At 40.4% G+C, this 20,400-nt stretch overlaps 1 protein-coding gene across 11 annotated transcripts in view; it reads right to left on the bottom strand.

The window, feature by feature from the left end:
- The window catches only part of IKZF1 (IKAROS family zinc finger 1), a 69,088-nt gene that overhangs the window by 16,041 nt on the left and 32,647 nt on the right, over positions 1 to 20,400 (bottom strand). For 8 of the 11 annotated variants that reach the window (XM_061994736.1, XM_061994734.1, XM_061994733.1 and 5 more), the window contains exon 4: positions 4,214 to 4,474. The exons of 2 other annotated variants lie outside the window; for them this stretch is intronic. In XM_061994736.1, the coding sequence (XP_061850720.1) occupies positions 4,214 to 4,474 (261 nt within the window). Of the gene's footprint in view, positions 1 to 4,213; positions 4,475 to 6,518; positions 6,579 to 20,400 lie in introns of all 11 variants that reach the window. One more of the 11 variants, XM_061994743.1, reaches the window with a different exon arrangement.

Raw genomic sequence — 20,400 nt, 5'->3', positions numbered from 1 at the left:
TAATCTGCTATAGTAATTATAATGCATTGATAACATTAGAAACAGCCCAGAGATTACCTGTTCTTAGTTTTGGTTTTCTTTATATAACAATAACATTGAATTTTAAATTTCAGTGCTGAAAAAGTATTTAAAAAACCCCCCAGCACAAACAAGTTAACCAATTTTTTCTTCTCTCTCACTTAATGATCACATATGCACATCTAGGATCATATGTGTGCAGGTATGTGCAGCATGATCATTTTTGACTTTTGAGTAATGCAGTAGAACAGCTGAAAAATCAATCAGACAGCGGCACAGTTGCAACTCAAAAATCTACAAACTCTGCCTTCAGGGCTGGCAGCTTTAGCATTTAGCAAACTGTAACATAAACCTACTTTATAGCAAAATATTTTCAGTGGTCAAACAGCTTCAAGCTCAGCATAGTCCCTGTCAAGCCAAATGAGCTCAATTTCTTTGTCCATCAAGTAGCTATATTCTTTCATAAACTATATCCGCAACTGGTTCGACCGGGGTGGCCCACAAAAATGCCAGCATTAGCCTTACAGGATTTTGTAATGTACTTCATAAGCCATGCACAGCAGTTGTGAGGGGAAAATGCAAATGGGTAAGTCTGTCTGCTTAATTTTTGGGGCATTTACTCAGTGTGAAAGGTATTTTTCAGAAATGGACTGAAACAGTCATGGTGGGGACAAATTCAGAAGAAACAGTTAATTCTTACTAAAACCAGCTTTTTTAACATTTGTGTAATTTTTATGTCGAGAAATGTAAGAGCAGAAAACAAAGGTAGTAAAGGTACTCCAGGAACAAAATGTAAAGCAAAGAAAGAATGCAATGTATCTCCAGCCTACAGCTCTCACAATTACAGGGTGAAATCTTGCACTGGATGGAGAAGAGAGACAGATGGAACATTTCAAATGAGACTGCTGCGTACTGCATATTTCTTTAAAATTTACAGAGAGATCAAATGTAAGGGAACCTGCACTCAATGCTGCTGTAAGAGGGAAATGCCACCATCACTGAAAGACCCTGAAACCACATGTAGCTTGGCCGCCCTTGGCCATCCATGCTGCAAGTACTGGGGTGGGGAAGGCCTGCCTTTTGAGCCCAGCACAGCTTACAGCCCTGCTGGGATGGAGATGGGTGCTGGTGGAAGGTTACTGGGTGTGAGACCATCTCCCCAAAATGGGGAAGGGACGGGGTGTAGAAAAAAAAATGCTTAATGAATCTTTTGTTTGAATAGTCAGCTTTCTGTGTTACTTTCTCACTCATTCTGAACAGCACATGGCTATCCTGGGCGGGTTTCACTGCACAGTGTGCAGCTACAAACAAAATATAAAAAAAAAAAAAAGCTTACTATTCAATGGACATTAGTCTTCTAAATTAATTTGAGGTGTTCAGACTCAAGGAACAAGACATAAGTGAAGTTGCTGGTATACTTTAAGGAGTGTACATATAAGGAGGGAATATATATGCACATGTGTATATAGGCACAGACAGATGCACACGTTTGCTGAGCAAGTGAAGCCTGAATCTAAGTGCAAGACGGCTTCTCTCTCTTTTCTACATCTCCTTATTCTGAAACACCAAGCAAGACAACAGTACACTAGAGAAAAACAATGTATTGAAAGCTTTGGGGAACAACAGGAGAGTCAGTCATCTGTGAGTGGGATTTGCTCTGCAGAGAGGAGCAACAGGTAAGGTCCTAGGAAGCAGCCAGTGCTGTACAGTTGCTTGCAGACAGGAGTGGGCAGAAATATCAGCTGATGCTCTGCGTATCTGCACTTGGCAGGTGTATTCATTAAAAGTAATTATGCCTTTTATCAGGTCAGGCAGTCATTTTATTTTGGCACTTTCATGTGCTAGAGTCTTGTTCACTTATCAAGCATTTATTTAAGGAAACCTCACTACATGTGTAGGTTTTATATGAATTAGCAGCAAAGTAATTCTTTTGAGTGGCTTACTTCTTCACTGGGCATGTATTGAAATGGGCTTCAGCATAGTCAGTTAAACATCTGTAATAGTATATCCCATTTCTACTTTAATTTTCAAAGCTGAAAGGAAAAGCAGTAATCACTGTTTCCCCATGATGTCCCTTTAATTTAAAGTACCATCTCAGAGCCTCCGCTCCCTTGCCAGCCCCTCAAAAACTGCCTCAGCTCACCTGAAGAGGCTGTTGAGTGGAGCTGATGGCAAGGCAGCAGGAAACCCAAAGGTTTTCTTTCCATGGAAGGGCTCAAGGGTGTAATTTCACCCCTATAGCTTTGCTAAGTGTAAAAGAATGGGGTCCTGCTGAGTAAAGTGCAGCCCATGGGGCTCTTCCACTGCAGTTTTTAACTATGTTCTGTGATTAAAAAGAGAGTCCTGTTGGCTTTGCACAGAAGCCTCGGAATGATAGCCCTTGCATAGTAGTGCCTAAGCATGCTTGGCAGGCACCATGAGTCCCTCTGCCAGTGAACTGGGGCAGCTGGAGGTCTGTGCCAGAGAGACCAGTGCTGTGGCCCCCAAGGACGCTGCCAGCAGGAACAGGCAGCTCGGCTCATCCTCCTCAGGATAAGACTCAGCCTGCCAGATACCAACCAGCACACTGGGAACAAAGGCAGCTCTGCCCACTACCTCCCTAAAATCAGGTGTGTCCCCACACAGGTCATTCAGCCCTGGTGCAAAGACTGCCTCTGATCCTCAGGGACCCCAAATGGATCCTCTGAAGCAGCACCACTGTAAAACAGTGGCCTCCTTAAACAAGCACAAAGAGTTCTACCTCAAAGTGCATTTGAAGTTTCAACATTTCATGTCAATTACTACAGAGTCCCCTTCAAGCCTGTGGGTCTGTTTAAAAGGCCTCATATCCAAGTCATTTTTCAAACACATTTCATTAAGTTTTAAAGGATCATATTAACATTAAATTAAAACCAAAAAGTAAACAATCAACCAACAAGCACTTTATTACATCTAGGAAGCAGGCTGTAGAGTCTCTTCTGAGAACTAGTTGCGGCTTTTCCAATAAAGATAATTATCTACTTTTCCCTGACAGAGGGATTTATCATGCTGAATTGAAAAGTACTTTAAGTAGGCAATTTGCAGCATTGCAAAGTAGCACCAGCATTGCTAAGTATCACCATCATTTCTTATGGACATCTCTAACCCACGTTACATTAACAGATTACATCCTTTCAGAGCTTGAACAGCCATAGTTACAATGACAGATACAAGCACTAGCAGGGATGGACAACACTCAGAGTCTTTTTGTGGATTTTCTCCTATAAACTCTGAAAACATTGCTAATCTCACTCCTCAGTAGTTCTGGGGAAATCACTTAAGTATGACTGCGGGGATGTGGTGGAAGAAAGAAATGAATATTTAGTGGAATCTAACTATTGGACAGCTCATACTTACCTTTAAAACATTTTAAAATTACCTCTCATTTGAATAGTCATGCAAAAATGCTAAATACTTTTTTTTTTTTTTTAAAGAAGTAACTTGTGTGGCACAACAGTACAGTCAGTTCTTCTCCTTTGACTATGGATGAACTTAAGAGTTTAGATGGGAAGCTTAATTTTTAGACAACTTGTATTAGGTAAGATGAGACTCACCCTGGTCTTCTTCATTTATTTCAGCCTCTTCATTTTTTGCACTCTTTGAGACTATTTAGAATTAGAAAAATGAGGCAAAAAGATTCACAGCACTATATAATGAAAAGCCATCCATACAGAGCACAGCATCTTTATGCGTCTCTTTTAGTGTCCCAATGGAAACCCTTTGGTCTGGATTTGACCAGTGACAATACTCGTTTTTACTTCATGAAACACTTGTTGTAAAATTAACTCCTTTTTAACTAAGACTGCCAGTACAGTTCCCTTAACATTTATTTTGCCAATCACTTTCATAATCATTAACCCATAATGAGGAGTTTCTTCAGCAATTCTTAGAAATTAAACAAGATTTCTTATTTTTTTTTCACAATTCGAATTTTTCATGTAGCATCAAACCAAACAAACTTCACAATTTCTAGCCCAATAGATGGAGTTCCATCAAGACGAAATCTCAATTCCTGTGCTGTCCAAAATGGCGTAACAAAATAACTGAGTTCCAAGTGCCCAGTGACACTGCATTGTCTTACAAGAGGAAACATATGCATGACACAGAAAACAAGTCTTAAGTTCCTAATATGTGGCCAATTCTTGACAACTAAAGGAAAAACTATGGCAGGCCTTACCCGTATGGCTTCGTTTGTGAACCATGAGCACATTGGGACCGATGCAAATTATCCCACAGATATCACATTTTAGTTTTCCATTAGGAAGTCGAATGCCTCCAACTCCTGACATAGCCTTGCTGCCTGGGCCATTGTGTGAGCCATTCATTTTCTCCCCCGAGGTATCAAGCATTCGTAAATCCTCCGCACATTCTTCCCCATTCATTTCACAGGCACGCCCATTCTCTTCATCACTCTGAGTCTCTATTTTAATATTACCGGCTGAAAAAGAGCAATACAGGATGCCACTCAGTTTTGTTACAGAATAAATATGGTGGCAAAGAAACACGCACATCAAAGGAGAGAACTTCTAAACAGCATGTACAATATACCTAAATAACAAAAGCTACAAACATGACTACATTTCTATGGGCAATGCAATGAGTTTGTAACACATGGAGCAATGAGCAGTGAATATCGGGAAGACAAACACAGGGCATCCAGGGAGCTAGGAGCCCATACAACATTACAAGTCTGTTCCTAGATCACTTTGAGATTTTTGCATTTCTAGTGTTCACTTTGAAATTAATCCACTTCACATGGATTTATCTAAAACAATTGTGAAAGTAAGTAACTCATCAAGGACAATGGATGAAAATGACCTGAAAATGCAACATTCTTCACTGGCAAAAAGATCCCTAGGGTTTCAATCCAAATATTTGGTGTGCGGTTATATGGGGAAAGCAAGGACCATGGGAAAACAAAAGAGTATGAACACTGATAAAGGAATCAGTGTAGGGAAGGATGGAAAGAAGAATTTAAGAGCAAGAATTGTCATTACAGGAAATTACAGGAGTGATAATTGTGTTTTAAGACACTGGGATTACGATCACTGAGTAAGAGGAGAGGATCTCTACAGCCATCAGCTACTATTAAAAAAGTCAAATCAACAAAGGTGGGTGGGAGAAGTGTTTTGACTTATGCAATAAAGTCCTTTACATTATAATCCCGCAGGTGACAATTGCTTCCAGGTAGAATAATTCAGGAATAAATTTGGCATATCCTCAGTACATGTGATAACACATAGGTTGGTAAATCTGATCTGATATTAACACAGTGACATTATGGAAAAGGGCTAAGATTCAGATCAGCTAATGCCAGCATTCATTCCTCTTCTCTCTAGAGGACTGTATTATATTTTTGTGTGTGGAGTAAATCATCCTTACTGCTATTTCCCTCTTTTCTAATCTGATGATTTTGGTGAAAAAAACAAACCTTCATTAGGCCGAAAAAGTCCATTTCATTGCCCTAAATGTCAGTTTCCTTTCAGTGAAAAACCTCTTTCTTCATCCAACTCGAAAAAGGAGAGTGTTTCACTTTAGTGCCAAGTTGAGTACACAAGGGGTCTGTTGCACTCAGTAAAGACGAGGTCTTTTCTCTTTGTGGAAGAGTAGCTTCATGGTAAACATAAGTGGTGGTGTAGCAATGACATAATTAAACTGTGGGCAACAGCCACCTGAAGGGATGAAAGACCTTGACATTCATTTGGACAAACTCTTCTCTGCTACAACCTGCCACCTCTCAAACGTCCCAGGAGGATTGCACGGATGTGACTGATAAGAGAATCTGACTCAAAATCCTACTGAGAAACATGTTGAGTGTAAAGGCATTCACATTTCTGAACAGTACTTGACTGGACACCCTTAGGAAGTCTATCAGTCTAGGCTTTTTAATGATATTTCAAATATTGCATTTTTAACAGACATAATATGCAAGACAGATTAAGTGCACGTCATAAATAGCATTTTTACCCTTAAAAATGTATGCCCTAAAAAGGAGAATTAGAGATATGGGGGGAAAAAAAAATCAATGGTCAAACAGTGATCTACAAAGATGGCATGACAGGCTAAAGCAGAAGCGTTCTACATTAGCCTGCAAATTTAGTGGACTACAACCCCATGCTGCTGTTTTCACCACAGTGAACAGAAGCAATAGAACTACTTAGTTTGAGTATTTGGGATATTTTCCATAATTTACACCCTATTTTTTTCTCTTCATTATAAGAGTAATAATTTGAATCCAAATATATTTATACAAAACAATTACAGGTTCCTTGCCTGCCTGGGATCTGGAGAAAGTGGCTTTTGAAGTAGGCTTTAAAACCAAATACACATGATCAATGCAAAAGATCATACTGTTTAAGACCTTTGGTGGCATGTGCAGACAAACACACATCACTGAGAAGCAAAATGACACAAACAAAACCAATAAAAGTAGTAACTAGATGGAAATGCTCTGTAGTGAGCTTAGCTTGTGGTATACTTACGGGAAAATGATTTGGGAATTATTGCATGAAAGTCCCTAAAACCTTCTGCCCCGTATGCAGCTGTAATAAAGAAGGCAAACAGGATGCTGGTTTGTGGTACAATTAGCAGTAAATGTAAAAGAAGACAGCATTATTGTTATACGAGAAATACTTAGGCAGAAAGAAGAACGATAATCACAGAATCAACACAAACATTTCAGGATGAAGCAGGAACAGCAAGCAGCAGGACATCCGGCAGGGGAACCTGACCTGCCCACAACAATTCTCATTTGTAACAATGTCTTTTGCTTCCAAAGCATACAAAAGTTTTATCGTGTTTTCTAAATGCATAATCTCTCTTGGCTATTCCCCTTGCTTGCAAGTTAATTCCTGCTGAAGTCAGGAGGAACTTTTGCTAAAATGTTTTGAAAGGGTCATCAAGGGCAGAGCACCCAACACAGCCTCCCTCTGCCCCCAGAGAAACCTATGCTGCAAGGATTTATTTATTTAATTTTTTTGCCAACATGCCCTCTTGGTGTGCCAGAGATCTATTCTTTATACATCCCTGTTTCTAGTCACTGCAGTTATAAAAAAGTGAAATTGCATTGTTTTCTTCTCATGCCTACTGGTCCTGTGCAACAGAAGAAGAGGAGTTCAACTTTATAGAGATGTTACTGTAGATATTGGCATATTTTTTGTATTTCTAAGGCTTGTTCTTGTCCTCACAACGTATCTACACAAGAGCAGCTGCACAAATATACTACACTCTGCATATTATGAGAAGCCACGTGAAAACTAATGTGCCATGGGTCACACTGATACAAGTACTACTGGAGTTCATTACTTGATGTAATTGATAGGGGTATTGATCCAGTCAACCTTCCCCAAGGCTCTCTGCAGCTGGGCCCTGGGACTGCCATAGCTGTGCTGCTCAATGCAGGTCCCCAGGCAGATGAGGCCGAGTGCCCAGGATGCCCTCAAAGTCCATCCTTCCAGCAGTACAGCTCATGGCAGTGACTCAGTTTAGGTGCCCAGCTCACTTTGATAGGGAGAGCTGACGTATGGTAAGGCCACCCACTATGTCCTGAGTACTCAGGGAGATTTTACAGTGTAAGTAAAAAATAAAATCTCTTCATGTTCAAATCTAGCTTTTTTACAAACCTCTTTACCAGTGAAAAAAGTCCCAGCGATGTAGAAGACACAACAGAAGAGAGATAGTGCTCTGGCAGAAATACTAAGGATTTTTGTTAAATCTGAATGAGAAATGGGAAGGTAGGCCATGTTTGCTTTGGGCGCTTTTTTTTTTTTTTCTGGAGATTAAGACTAAAAATAAGAATCAACATTGTTTTCTATTTCTTTTGTGAGAGGTTCTTGTATCTCCCTTTCCATAGTGGGCAAAATAACACAGATAACTGATAATATGACAAGAATCTGAAAAACAGACTTTTCGGATGCACTGACCAAGAACATGCTCATGGTTTGTACAAGTTTCTCAGTCACTTAATACAGTCTTTGTAGAAAAAATTTCTGTGTACATCCATGTCTACACATGTCTACATCCATGTCTACATACATCCATGTATACACACATACGGACATTAATTAGCTCTGCAATAATTCTTCGTAATAATTTCTCAGTGGCTCTTCTACAATTAAGATCAGTAATCAATTAACTTACTTCAGTTTGGTTGGAGATGACCTTGAAAGGCTTTATATTTCACTCTATATACATTACTGCAATTCAGGGTAGTTTAATTCAAACCCTTTGGACAAGGAGTGTGGAATGCCCCAGTGTCACTGAAGTGACAGCCTTCCCATGCTCCTTTTTTACCTTCCCAGAGTGTGGAAAAGTTACTCAAAAGAAGGGCACTGGATGGCTCTCTTGAGCCCTCTGACATTTACTGTGATCTTCACTTGGGATTTTCTGAAGAGCATTTGAAATTTTTGTTACAAAGACTGCCCTGTATTCTATACTTAAAAGGTGGTATATACAAGTCTTTGGGGAAAGAAAAAACAAAACCAATTGACATGTCAAAAGGGAGAGGGGTGATTATATAATTTGTCACTGAAGAGCAGCACAGCTGTCTGTGCTGCTGCCACACGAGACTCAGGCTCGGAGGCAGGATGGAGGGCAAGGAGACAGTCACACTTCCCTGGAAATAGCTGAGCAATGTGGAGAGAGAAGGGACATATTTGCAATGAGTGAAGAAGTCAGTAGTGGGGAGAAGAGAAGCCAACTCTGTCTGCTGGGACACAGGATGTAGAGGGTGACTTTAAAGGACAGAGAAGTATGCAGCTGGAAAAGAAATAAGGAATGTGAAGATTTAATAATTTGTTTTCAATCTGTTACCATTTTACCTTTTCTTATAGCTATGGGATTCTATTCCAGAAATAAAATCCTTTCAGTTCTGCGAGACTTTGGCACCAGCATAGGTTTAAGTACCTGGGCCAAGATCCCATTTGGAAGGCAGCATTCACCTCCCAAGTCATCTTCTTCTCCAGTGAGATATTTAAAGAAGAAAAAACCATAAGAGCTGGCTATCAAAGGAATTCAGAGACTAACACAGAAAACAACAAATCACACTGAAGGTTCCAGGGCATTTTGACAACACAGTTCCCTAATTCCCTTTGATTTCTAATGGGATTAGAGCATCTTTAAAACTTTTATCCCACTAGGTACTTAACTGTATCTTGTAGCAAATACATTCCTTTAAGAAGTTATCTGTGAGCCTTTCTTTGACAATAACCACAAGAATTTGATTTTCAATCCATACAATGTCTTGCTTGTACTTTGTAGCTAACAGCAAAGATTGCTTCAAACAATATAGGATGCATGTAATTTTTTGTTCAATTGGATCATTTGTTATTCCAAGACAAGTCAGAAGTATTTTGTTGATATTAGTTGATGTGTAAATGGTAGCTTTAAAGAAAACAAGATTTTTTCATGAAGGTACCATAACTATTTGAGCAGCAGATAGATGAAGCTCCAATACCTGGCTGATTTTAACACTGCGTTATTAGCACTGTCATGTTGAGAAGGGAAAAACTTTTAACACCATCCTTTCTAACAAATGATAGAAAATGTTGCTAAAAAGGCAGAATAAGATTTTTAAAAGCCTATCAGGTCAAAATAAGTCACCCCTGCATGCCAATATGTGTCAAGAAAAGCAGCCAGGATCTCTTCCTGTTTACAGAGGTGTAAAACTCAGAAAAAAATATATTGCCAGCAACTCCACCTGTTATTTCTGATACAAGACATAACAGCTATTCTGTTTTGTTGGAGTGTTCTAAATTCTAGCACTTGATTATGACCTGAATTCCAAACTTTCCCCCTTTCCATTTTTAGTCATTTACTGTGGCATCAGCGCTGTTCTCACCACATAAGAGCATTGTGGGTGGAGGATGCCCTTCTCAGAAATGTAAGGCACACAAGCAATTTGCTTATCCACAGAATATTTAAGGAGTCAGTATTCACTGGCTAGGCTTGATAACAATAAAGACCAATTCTTTAACTTAGATTATGTTACCATTACTAGAATCTTTCCCTTACAAGCTTCTGAAGTGACATGTAGAATCATGTAGATAGAAAAAAGGCCAATCAAAGGTCTGGGCAAAGGAACCATAATTAGTTAGGAATGGCCTCAGCCCTTTGTCAGCCAAATTGAGAAGAGACAACACAGGTGGGACTGATTCAAGCTAACTAGTTATTTAGCAGATAATTAGATAATTATTTAGCAGATAGTTAGAAAAAGCAGATACATCCAAATGCTCTTAAAAAGGACTGCTTTGCCCTCTCCCTTCTATGCATAGCCCAGTTAATCAAGCATTTGTGGTGTAAAATGCTGAAAGTTCCAGGCAGTTCAAAATTGCCTAAAAGTCAGAGCCTACAATGCAACTTAATTGCTACAGACAAAGGGAAACACATAAATGAATAAAAGGGGCTGTATGCAGCCTGTGTGGCACAAGCTGTTATGCAGGGCTTCTGTTAAAACGGGAGCCAGCATTCACCGTGTCCCAGGCCAGGGAGACCAGTAGCACAGCAGGAGGTGAAGCCTTTACCATAGGCTGGAGGAAAGGGAGCAACAGATAAAAATGCAGTCTTCGTAAGGAGAGACTCTCAGCTGGCTTTTTAAAGGGAAGCAAAAATAACAGAAAGAAAAGTCAGCAGAAACGGTTGGGGTACACCTGCAGGTAGAGCGGATTGGTGCCGATGGATAAGATCCTCTCTGTGGAATCCATGGTGCCCCTCCTTTGGCTCCAAGTGCCAATCAGCCCTTGGCAGACAATTTCTTCCTTACTCTTAATTCTGGCTTTTAATCAAATGCATATTATTCCAGAAACACAGGCGTCCCCAGATAAGCTATCTCCCACAGGACAACTGGTGTGAGGGAATGCACCCTGGTTGTTGCCTGCTGCTGCCATTCCCTTGCACTGCTGGGTGCCATGCTGCTACCTGCAGGGCCTGACAGCCACAGTGCCAACGCCAGTGCCAGCACCCACTGGCACACATAGCTCAGCTTCTGCAGTAAGGAGACAGGAGCTGTGTTCACCGCATTGCGAAACACATTCACGTGGTTAATATTAATGTTAATGGGCACTGTAATGAGATCAAACTACAAGAACTTCAAACAAGTGAACAAAACAAAGTAAGTTCTCTCTAGGTACAAAAAATGGCTTTTATAGTGATCTACCTAATGCAACAGTAAAGACAGACAGGTTAAAGACAGATTGAAGTAATGCCCCTGAAATGTACATACACACTTGAAGCTAGGTGCTTTTTCTGTCTGTTTCTGAATTTGTGCTTCATCAGGAAACGATCTGTAACCAAGCCAAGCAGCATATCTAGTTCATATTTATTGCCTTTGTTGTGCTACTCACTGCTACATTCTGTACTAGAGTCTAGGTTTTGGCTTTTTTTATTTTTCAAAGAACTTTTAACTACCTGGCTGCTTGATGTTCACCATGTGAATTAACAGTAAAACTAAGTTTCAAAGGCAGGAGACAGAGCATTATCAAGAAAAGCCATGCTAAGCCTAGATTTCAAGTTCCACATACATATGTGTAACCCACACTTCCTCTGCACAAAGTGCCCTATATCTATTACTGGCTGCACGACTGAGAAGCTAAGGGAACTGCTTCAGGCTTGCTGGCAACAGACTTTAGTGACACTTTTCTGTTTTGAGGAGTAAGTTGGAAAGATTTTCAAAGTGGAGGGAAAAGTTTGCTGACCAATGATGGCAAGAACAGAGCTTCTCTTCCTCAACATCTTCATCTCTTCTGCCTCCATCAGTTTTTTTAATGTGGGCATTAAAGGATGAGGAAGTAGCAAAAGGCCATTTAGCAAGAAATTTTTAAAAAGCAAAGTAACCTCAAGTAACAATGCAGAGTAGTGAGGTAAAACCACTATCATACATGAAAATAGTCCCAGTTTACTCAGGTGGATCTGTGAGGACACATCTGCTTACGTGCTGAGTCTGGCACCTGTGAAGCTGCATTCTGCAGAAATAATGTAGGCACAAAAGTTGCAACTTATGCTCTTCCCCACGCAGCAACAGTTACCCAAGAGAAGCAAAACCTCAGACATATGATAACCTAACATTTATAAGGCATCCTCCTTCTCTAATACTTCCATAAAGCGTGCTTTAGTGAAATTCATGGGTGTTAACCTGTTCTGAACTAATGCAACAAAAGTCTGTCTAATGTGTTGCACATGGCAGCCTGGGAAAAGTGTGTGCACCCACAAAGACCGGTGTTTTGGAGGAGTGACTGCATTGAGATTTAACAGGAAGACCAAAGGAGCTCCTCACAGATGAGAGAGACAGGCAGGTCCTTGTATGAAGCCATGCTCCATGGCTTGAAGTTGTCCTTATCCTGCTGTAAACTCAGGGGTTCTTGTGAGGATCTGTTGAGCTTAACAGATGCAGAAATACCAGTGAAGCACAGTTCCACACTTAAGGTGATCAGTTACGTACAAATGATGTGAACTGTAGTTAGTGGAACAATTTTAAGCCTGCCTGATCAAGAGAAAACCTTGTGAAATCTGAGCATGTACATAGGGTATCGGTGAGAGCTGAACCATCTGAAAACACTTTCCCTTTTTTTCATGCTCTAGCTCAGTCAGCTCCTTATACATCTTCCATGTTGTCCTTGGAGTGGCACAGAGCCACCTTGGCTCAGGATTGGGGCCTCACAAGTCCATCCACGTGAACATTTAATGTGTTGTGCCATCACAGTCAGCAAGACAGACATGGAGACTTTTATCAGGAACTGTTTAGCTACCATGATGATGTCTTGTGTGCTATTTCATTTACATGTTCATAGTTCCCCCGCTGTCAAAGGGTCAGTAGATCCAAAATTAGACCAAGCAACTGTGTTTAGGTTTGGGGAGGTGCCTAGGGGTGCTGTGCCAAGGCTGTGCACTGTCAGTCTCCTCTTTGAGAAGAGGTAGGACATTGAAATGGAGAGAAACCTAGACATTTCAACACTTTCCAGGAAATACTGCATGACAATTTTACTATCTTGCCTACTCAGAAAATAAAAGGCAGAGTCCTCTATGTGTCCATCACTGGACAGGAGAAAAACAAACTCCAGGGATACTGAAAGTTGATTTTAGACTAAAGCAGATCAAATGTAGTCATTACTCAATGAGTAATAAAGTCGGTGAACTCTCTTGGGACTGTACAAAGAAGGTAATCCTGAGATAGTCTGTTTTAGATCTGTTAATCCTGAGAGCTCAGATATTTTCCTAGAAATATCTATCCAGGGCTATAAAAATTTTTTTTTTCTTTTTTGGTTGTACAAATTTTGCCAGAGTTTTTGCAATGTAAACTGCTGTTTACCTGATTACAGTATGCTCTACAGTCTAGCAAAAGGAAATCCTAAACTACATCTTTTGAAGAAAAGGCATAGATTGTTCAACACGAATTCTAAAGATATTTGCTCAATGTGGACATAGCAGACAGCTCCCAAGGAGAAACATGTCAGGTAAAGAGTGTTTAAAAATTATTTTACTGCTCTCTTGAATGAGTAATTTGACAGTTGAAAGTCACTGGAAACACAGTCAAGATCACAATCTTCAAACAGTTACAATCACGATGCTGAGTATCACTATCTTCCATCAAAGTGCAACTCTTTTCTTAACATGGATAGATCAAGAAAGCATCCAAACCAACACATTGCTGGCAAAGCTTCAAGGGAAAAGGCTTTCAAAATAATAGCTGTTAAATGGTCTCCAGTAGCACTACTCTAGACTAAAGCAGCCCAAAACTAACTGTTATGAACAGGAGAAACCTACATAGACCACCATTTTTCTTCCATATAGAACAACGAGATTATCTTCTGTATAGAACAGAACAATCTAATAAGATTTAAACAGTTTTCAAATATTGTTTGAATTTCTCTAAATTCTTCCACTCATTTCAATATGCCTACAAATTATCCTAGCATTTGTCTGCCAACAAAAGATTTTTAGGAAAGCAACTAATATTTTGGGGCTCTCTAACTTCAGAAACTAATGAAACTAGATTATCAGAAAATAGATCAATCCAAAAGACACTGATCACTGGGAAATCAGGCCACCATCTCAAGCTCCATATCTGAATTCTGGGCATTCAGTCACTTTTGAAAATCAGGACCATCTTGTTCAGCATACATGTACAGGCAGGCATTTGTTAGCGCCTGTAAGATCATCACTGGTGATGTAGTTAACATAAATGATATATATTGGCATATTCTGATTTCAAAGCGCAGAACTGGTTCAGGCATAGCTTCCCAATCTACAGAAGAGGAAGACTTTTCAAACTCTTGTTCCACTGCAGCACCCCACAGACTGAAAGCAACTGTGTGGCACTGGAGAGTGATTTCAAAGTATCTAAATTATTTGGGAGCTTAAGTCATCTCAACTTTTAGTGGTATTCGGATTTATATGACAACCTGAGCTTCTCCTGGGTGATGGTGAAACAGTAAAACCTACACTGAGAATGCTGTTGAACTTGAGTCTAATCGCACCCATAGCTGAGAAACATCACAGCTTCCCCCTTGTCCAGCTTAACAGGAAACCTCTATCTACTGTTCCTCTAACTCCTTCCACAAACACACAGAACAGTCTGGAGATATTACCCATTTCCTCCCAATCTACAGTTGTTTATCTCCTTAGCATCTGTCACAGCCTAGAAGTTTGGAGCAAGTCCTATACCAGTTGCTATGATGTAAATTTAAATCAATCAAATTGAAAGGCTTCTAGGAGACAAAAAAAAACCCCCAAAACCCATAAAGAGAAGAGAGAGGAGAGGAGAGGAGAGGAGAGGAGAGGAGAGGAGAGGAGAGGAGAGGAGAGGAGAGGAGAGGAGAGGAGAGGAGAGGAGAGGAGAGGAGAGGAGAGGAGAGGAGAGGAGAGGAGAGGAGAGGAGAGGAGAGGGGAGAGGAAGCACCTCTAATTAATCCATGCCTCGGGAAGCAGTTGGAACAAAGTTCATGGAAGCAATTTTTCCCAGCTGCCTGATATCTCAAGAAATCTACAGCACCGCCTCATTTTCATTTGTGTCATCTTCCAAAGGTTTAATTCACACACTGACATTTGCAATAGGAATATTATTTCATTTGAGTTTTCTGTTTTGTTTTGTTTTTTGAAAGGACAATGCTGTGAGCTGTGCACAATACAGACCTAGAGCTCTGCTCAGCTTTCATGTCTCTACAGTCAAGATCAGAAACACACCAGGGCTGGATCTTCTCTGTGTCAGCAGTACTGTAGGAGACCCTTGCTGGCATAGAATGTCACCTCTCCTTTGCATTCAAGGACACGGTGATGATTCAGTTTGGGATTATCTTAAACTGTGTGGAAAGCCATTTTCCCAAGTTCCTGAGCTGGAAATCTTGTGACTTTCTGACATTTTTCTCTCCCTTCTTTCCCCCAGACCCCCACTCACATCCCTCCACCCTGACTTGCTTCTGTATGCTCCCAGAGGTGAAACCAAATAGCTGCAGTTATGACACTGCAGTTTGTGTGTCATATTGTAACTGGGTTTCCACATCCTCCTCACTCTGTTGTAAAAGCACCCAAAGAGGAAGAAGGGCAAACAGTGAAATATAGGAAAGCAGGAAAAGAGGAAGCAGCCAAGAGACAGCAGCTCAACTGAAATGCTAAGAATTATGGAGAAGTGACAGAAAGGGAAGCACAGACCAGGAATTATACTTGGTAGCTTAGCAGAAAAAAAGATTAAAATGAACAAAATGATATAGGCATAGCCTTTTCTGTCTCTGCAGCAATCTTCTAGATTATCATTCCTCTCTGGCTTTTGCCCACTTGACACATATTCCCCTTTCCACTTACTTTAAGGCAGTTAGCAGACTACTGCTCTGTGTGGCTGGACTTCACCAAACCTGAACCAACCACCACTCCCTTCTTTATCCTCCTATCAGTCAAGAGGAGAGACTCATTCACTCTGAGAAAGGAAAGAGAAAAATCAAACATGAAGAAAAGGCCTCAAAATGGCTAGCCTCGGGGCAAGCAGACAAGCCAGATTAGGCAATGGTCTTATTTGCTGAAGGCAGTCACAGAGTGATGGAAGAGTACAGAAGGAAATTGGCTAAAGCACAGTAGGGATTGCCTAACTGGGTAATCCTGCCCAGCTGCCAGCAAATGGAGCAGACAGCTTAGGAAGTCCTTCCACTGAGATCATGTACTCTTCTGTTCCACTCATTCAGAACGAAACTTGACTGGAGCAGAACGAGTTTGAAATTCACATGAAGAATTTTCTCTTCTCCGTTTACAGGCAAAAGAGATACAAACCAGAACACAAACCTCTTTAAGAACAGAGCAGGACCCAGCTTTTTATACTCTTCCATTTTCCAGGGACTTTTCAGCAAGAACTTGACTGTTAAAAGTGCTGAGTAGAAAGTAAATCTTGAGAAATTAATCTCTATAAATATCACAACACTGATACTTATGTATCCCTTGTGAGTCAAGCTCCAGTCTTTCTCTTATCCAGCGGCTAACTGAATTTCATAGTTTCTCAGTGGTGAAACCCCATATGTAAATGAAGACGGGATTGTTACACAAAGGTATACCGAGGTATAATTATTAATCTATCGCTGCATGAAAGCTACCCTGTTGGAAGAGCTCACTCAAAACCATTTCTGGCTATTCCACCACAAAGGAGGCTGTCAGGAGGTGATAAGAAATGAGTATTAGTGGGGCTTCGCTTTCTTTGAAACACTCTTGCACAGAGAATATCAATAGGCTCAGCTATTTTCCCTACCACTTATCTGTGAATTAGGAAATACCTTCTGGGCCATTCCATCAGTGTTTAGTTCTTCGGCCAAAGTTATTGTATTTTTGGACATGCAGGACAGAGGAGAGATTTTATCTGCGTAGGAAGGAGTTGGCAGTTTCCTCTTGTGAATAGCAACAGTCCCTTAGACATTGTGATTATTGGAGACCTACACTGCATGTCCCATCCTGCAGTTCTGACTCCTCTTCCACTTCCCTACAGATACAGCACCAATACTTCTAGTTCGCAGTGGTGTAATTTACACACTACATTATTTATCTAGGGATGGCCAGGTGACCAAGCTGTGTAATGCTCATGTAAATGTATGTGAGAGGGACTATGACCATTGTGAAGGTTTTGCCTAGCTTATCATGTCCTACCTATCACAGAGAAGAGTTGATGTATATTTTGGGTTTGTGGGATGTGACCTGCCTTCTACTGGCTTTACTGATCCTGGTCTGGTTTTAACTTCATTGGAGACCCTCCTGATTTACTTCAGCATTTCCAAAGATGAAAACCAGTCATGAAGCTGGTCAATAAACACTGCTATGTCAAGTCAAATGAGTTTTCTAAGAGAGAACTGGATGCTTTCTACAGCAAACAGATAATTTTTTTTCTATTTGATTTTGAATGAGAAATGTCAAGCAAAAGAGAGATAAATATTAACGTTTTCCTATCAAGCCAGTCATAACATTGCTTATTATTAAACCAGGACAGTTGGAAATAGCTAAGAATTGGGCTCTACCATAATCCTAGCCATAAGGAAAGGCATGAGTAGTTTTCACGGTTAAGGAACAATCCCACAGGGGGACTTTTATGCTGATGTAAACTTGGGGGAAAAGAGAAAATTAAATAAGAGTAGCAAAGAGCAATACTTGATCCTGAACTATTCTCAATTTCTAACCAATTATAAATAGTACTTATCTTTTAATAATTCTCTTCCCCACACACAGTAGCCTTCTGCTTCAGCCTATAGAGCATTTGACAGCAATCAAAAGTTTACAGCCTCAGAGAGGGACAGGGCACTGGACAGAGACTGAGGAAATCTAGGTTTAATTCCTAGCTTGGCCACAGACTTCCTGTGTGGCCATGGGAAAGGCACTTAATCCATCATGTGCCCTTACTTCCCTATCTGCACATTTTTAAACTCTTTTTTAATTGGATAAGACCTTTTTATTTTCCCAATGAGGAAATTCAAAAGCCACGTTGCTGTCTAGAGTGATTCCTACATCTAGGTACATGCCTCTCTACTGTCCTAACACATGAGGCTGAAACCTGGCCATACATGTCAGCCTCCTTGCATGTGTCCCACAGATGGTGACTAAGGAACATCTTAGGGGCAGGCAATAGCTGTGGCTCATGAGGCCGCATCACTTAGGTATTTGTAAAAATGCTACCTGTAATCTGTGATGTATCCTACAGAGTTATACAAAGGTAGTATTATTGTTTAGCCTGATAAAACTTGGTTACGCTCAAAAATACTGGATATCAAGTGCCTGGAGCCCTCAGATGGCTCTCCATTATCGGGGATTGCTCAAGATCAAAAAGTAGCCCTTTTCTTCCTTGGATCAATGATGCAGAAGCAGGAAAGGTACCACTCTGTTCTAAGAGAGAGGTAAAAATCCAAAAGGCAACTACCTCAAAAGAAAAAAAGCCTAAGTGGTTTAAAATATCCAAACCAGTTTTTAATTTCCTGCCACACTGCAGCCAGCATGGCAGTAGTTATCAGTGGTCTGAGAAAGGGGCTCAGCTTGTACCTTTTTGTAGGAAATGACTAAATACTGAAAATTGTGTCATCTCTAGTTCAGTTTTGTAGGCTTCTCATAAATGTTCAGTCATGAGGTGTGAAATCTCACTCCAAAACCAAATTGCTAGAGTACTTTTGGTAATGCAAAAGATCTTCAGAAACATGTCAAAAAAAGAAAAAAACCTGGACAAGAGGATGAATTTGACTGCCTTACATTTGGGCTGATCCCCCAACTTTATCCTCAGCTGCCTCCCTCAATGGGCCTCCCTCATTGCATTGTCATGCCAACACCAGCCTGTAATTCCACTCATTGCTCTGGCACCATCCAGGACTCCTGTCTCTGCAAATCTGGCATGGAGCTGTAAATCAGCCCTCCCTTTTTTTCTAAAAGTCCAAGCAATGCAGTGAACTGCTCCTTTGCACTGAGATCTAGACTAATTTAAGTCAGGAAATTAATTCTTTCCTGACTCTCAAAATTTAATGATTTTTCTCCCAATATTTATATTATTCCCTCATTTACCATCACCAAATCCTTAATTTATTTACATTTATCTGTTTTATATTTTCCAGTCTCACTTTTCAAGCTAAAGAGACACATTGTTTAAAACAATGCTGAGTACTTTGAACAAAACCAATCACATTGGACTCTGGAAGAACACACAAGACTATTTTGCTGAAGCTATCAGAAAAATAAATCTGTTCTCTGGTCTCCAAAATACTATTTATGGTTTAGATTCATCAGAGTAATTGATTACATCTCATTGTGCCCTTCCTCACACCTCATCTTGGACTTGTAAGGCTTAATCAATCAATCACGTATATATAGCCTTAATTAGATTATAAGCTCTTTAGGGCATGCTGTTGGTGTTTGTGCAGTGTCTAGAGCAACAGAGCTCTGTGCTTTTTCCAGGAACTCTGTTCCACAACACAAATTTATAGATAAAAAGAGTAAAACAATTGGAGAGAAATGGCAGTAGAAACAACCAGAGCCTAAATCAATCCCCTTCCCAGTTTTACATAAACATTAAGAATTTATCTGGAGAGAGGACACACAATTATACACAACTAGAACAAGATCTGTGGTGTGACAACCAGTGTCAGGCATTCAGAAAGCAATCAAAACCTGGCCTTCCATAAGGGTCGATGATCTGTTCAGATGACCAGTGCTGGCATTTCCTGCCTCACAGCATTTGTGGAATATTTGAAAGTGTTTAGCAGGCGAAGTTGCTGTCAAACTTCCTCTCTGCTCCTTGTCGCATACCCTAGACAGTCTACATGCCTTCTATTTGAAAGAATCTTTTTGTCACTTTTTAAAGCACCTGCCCACTTTATGTTTGAAATACTTTTCCAATATTGTAAAGAACAGACATTGAGTCGTGTTTTTACCAAAAGTGAAGCATTCTAGGCATAGAAACACCCCAGTGTGTGTCCTAATGTGCTATTACACATTATGAAACCTTCTTTCCCGTGAACTACCAAGTTGCAACTTCTTGTTGCTACCAAGACAGAGACAGTGCACAAATATTGCTCAATACAGGATTCATAGTGCACCTAAATTTCATACTAACACCCAGACAATGAGTGTGGCTGAACTAAGAGTGAGGCAAATGAAAAAATCTTCCCCATTAAAATGCAAAGTAACTCAACATAAGTTCCTATTTCTTATTAGCCAAGATAAACTTTGATACCTGTCCTGTGGCTGTACTGCACTGTGAAGTTCTGCTAACTCCACCACCTAAGAACACATACATTCATAAACACAGTTTGGGCTGTTGGGTTTCACAGGCTGAACTAGGTTGCAGCCAGGCAAGTTCCTCAGAGGCTGCAGCAAGTGTGCAGACTTGGTCTTCAGAAAATTAACCTTTAACTGTTAAACTGGTCAGCAACC

The sequence above is a fragment of the Colius striatus genome, chromosome 4 (genome assembly GCF_028858725.1).
Source record: "Colius striatus isolate bColStr4 chromosome 4, bColStr4.1.hap1, whole genome shotgun sequence".
Taxonomy (NCBI): Eukaryota; Metazoa; Chordata; class Aves; order Coliiformes; family Coliidae; genus Colius; species Colius striatus.
This window is presented reverse-complemented; position numbering and strand designations above follow the sequence as displayed.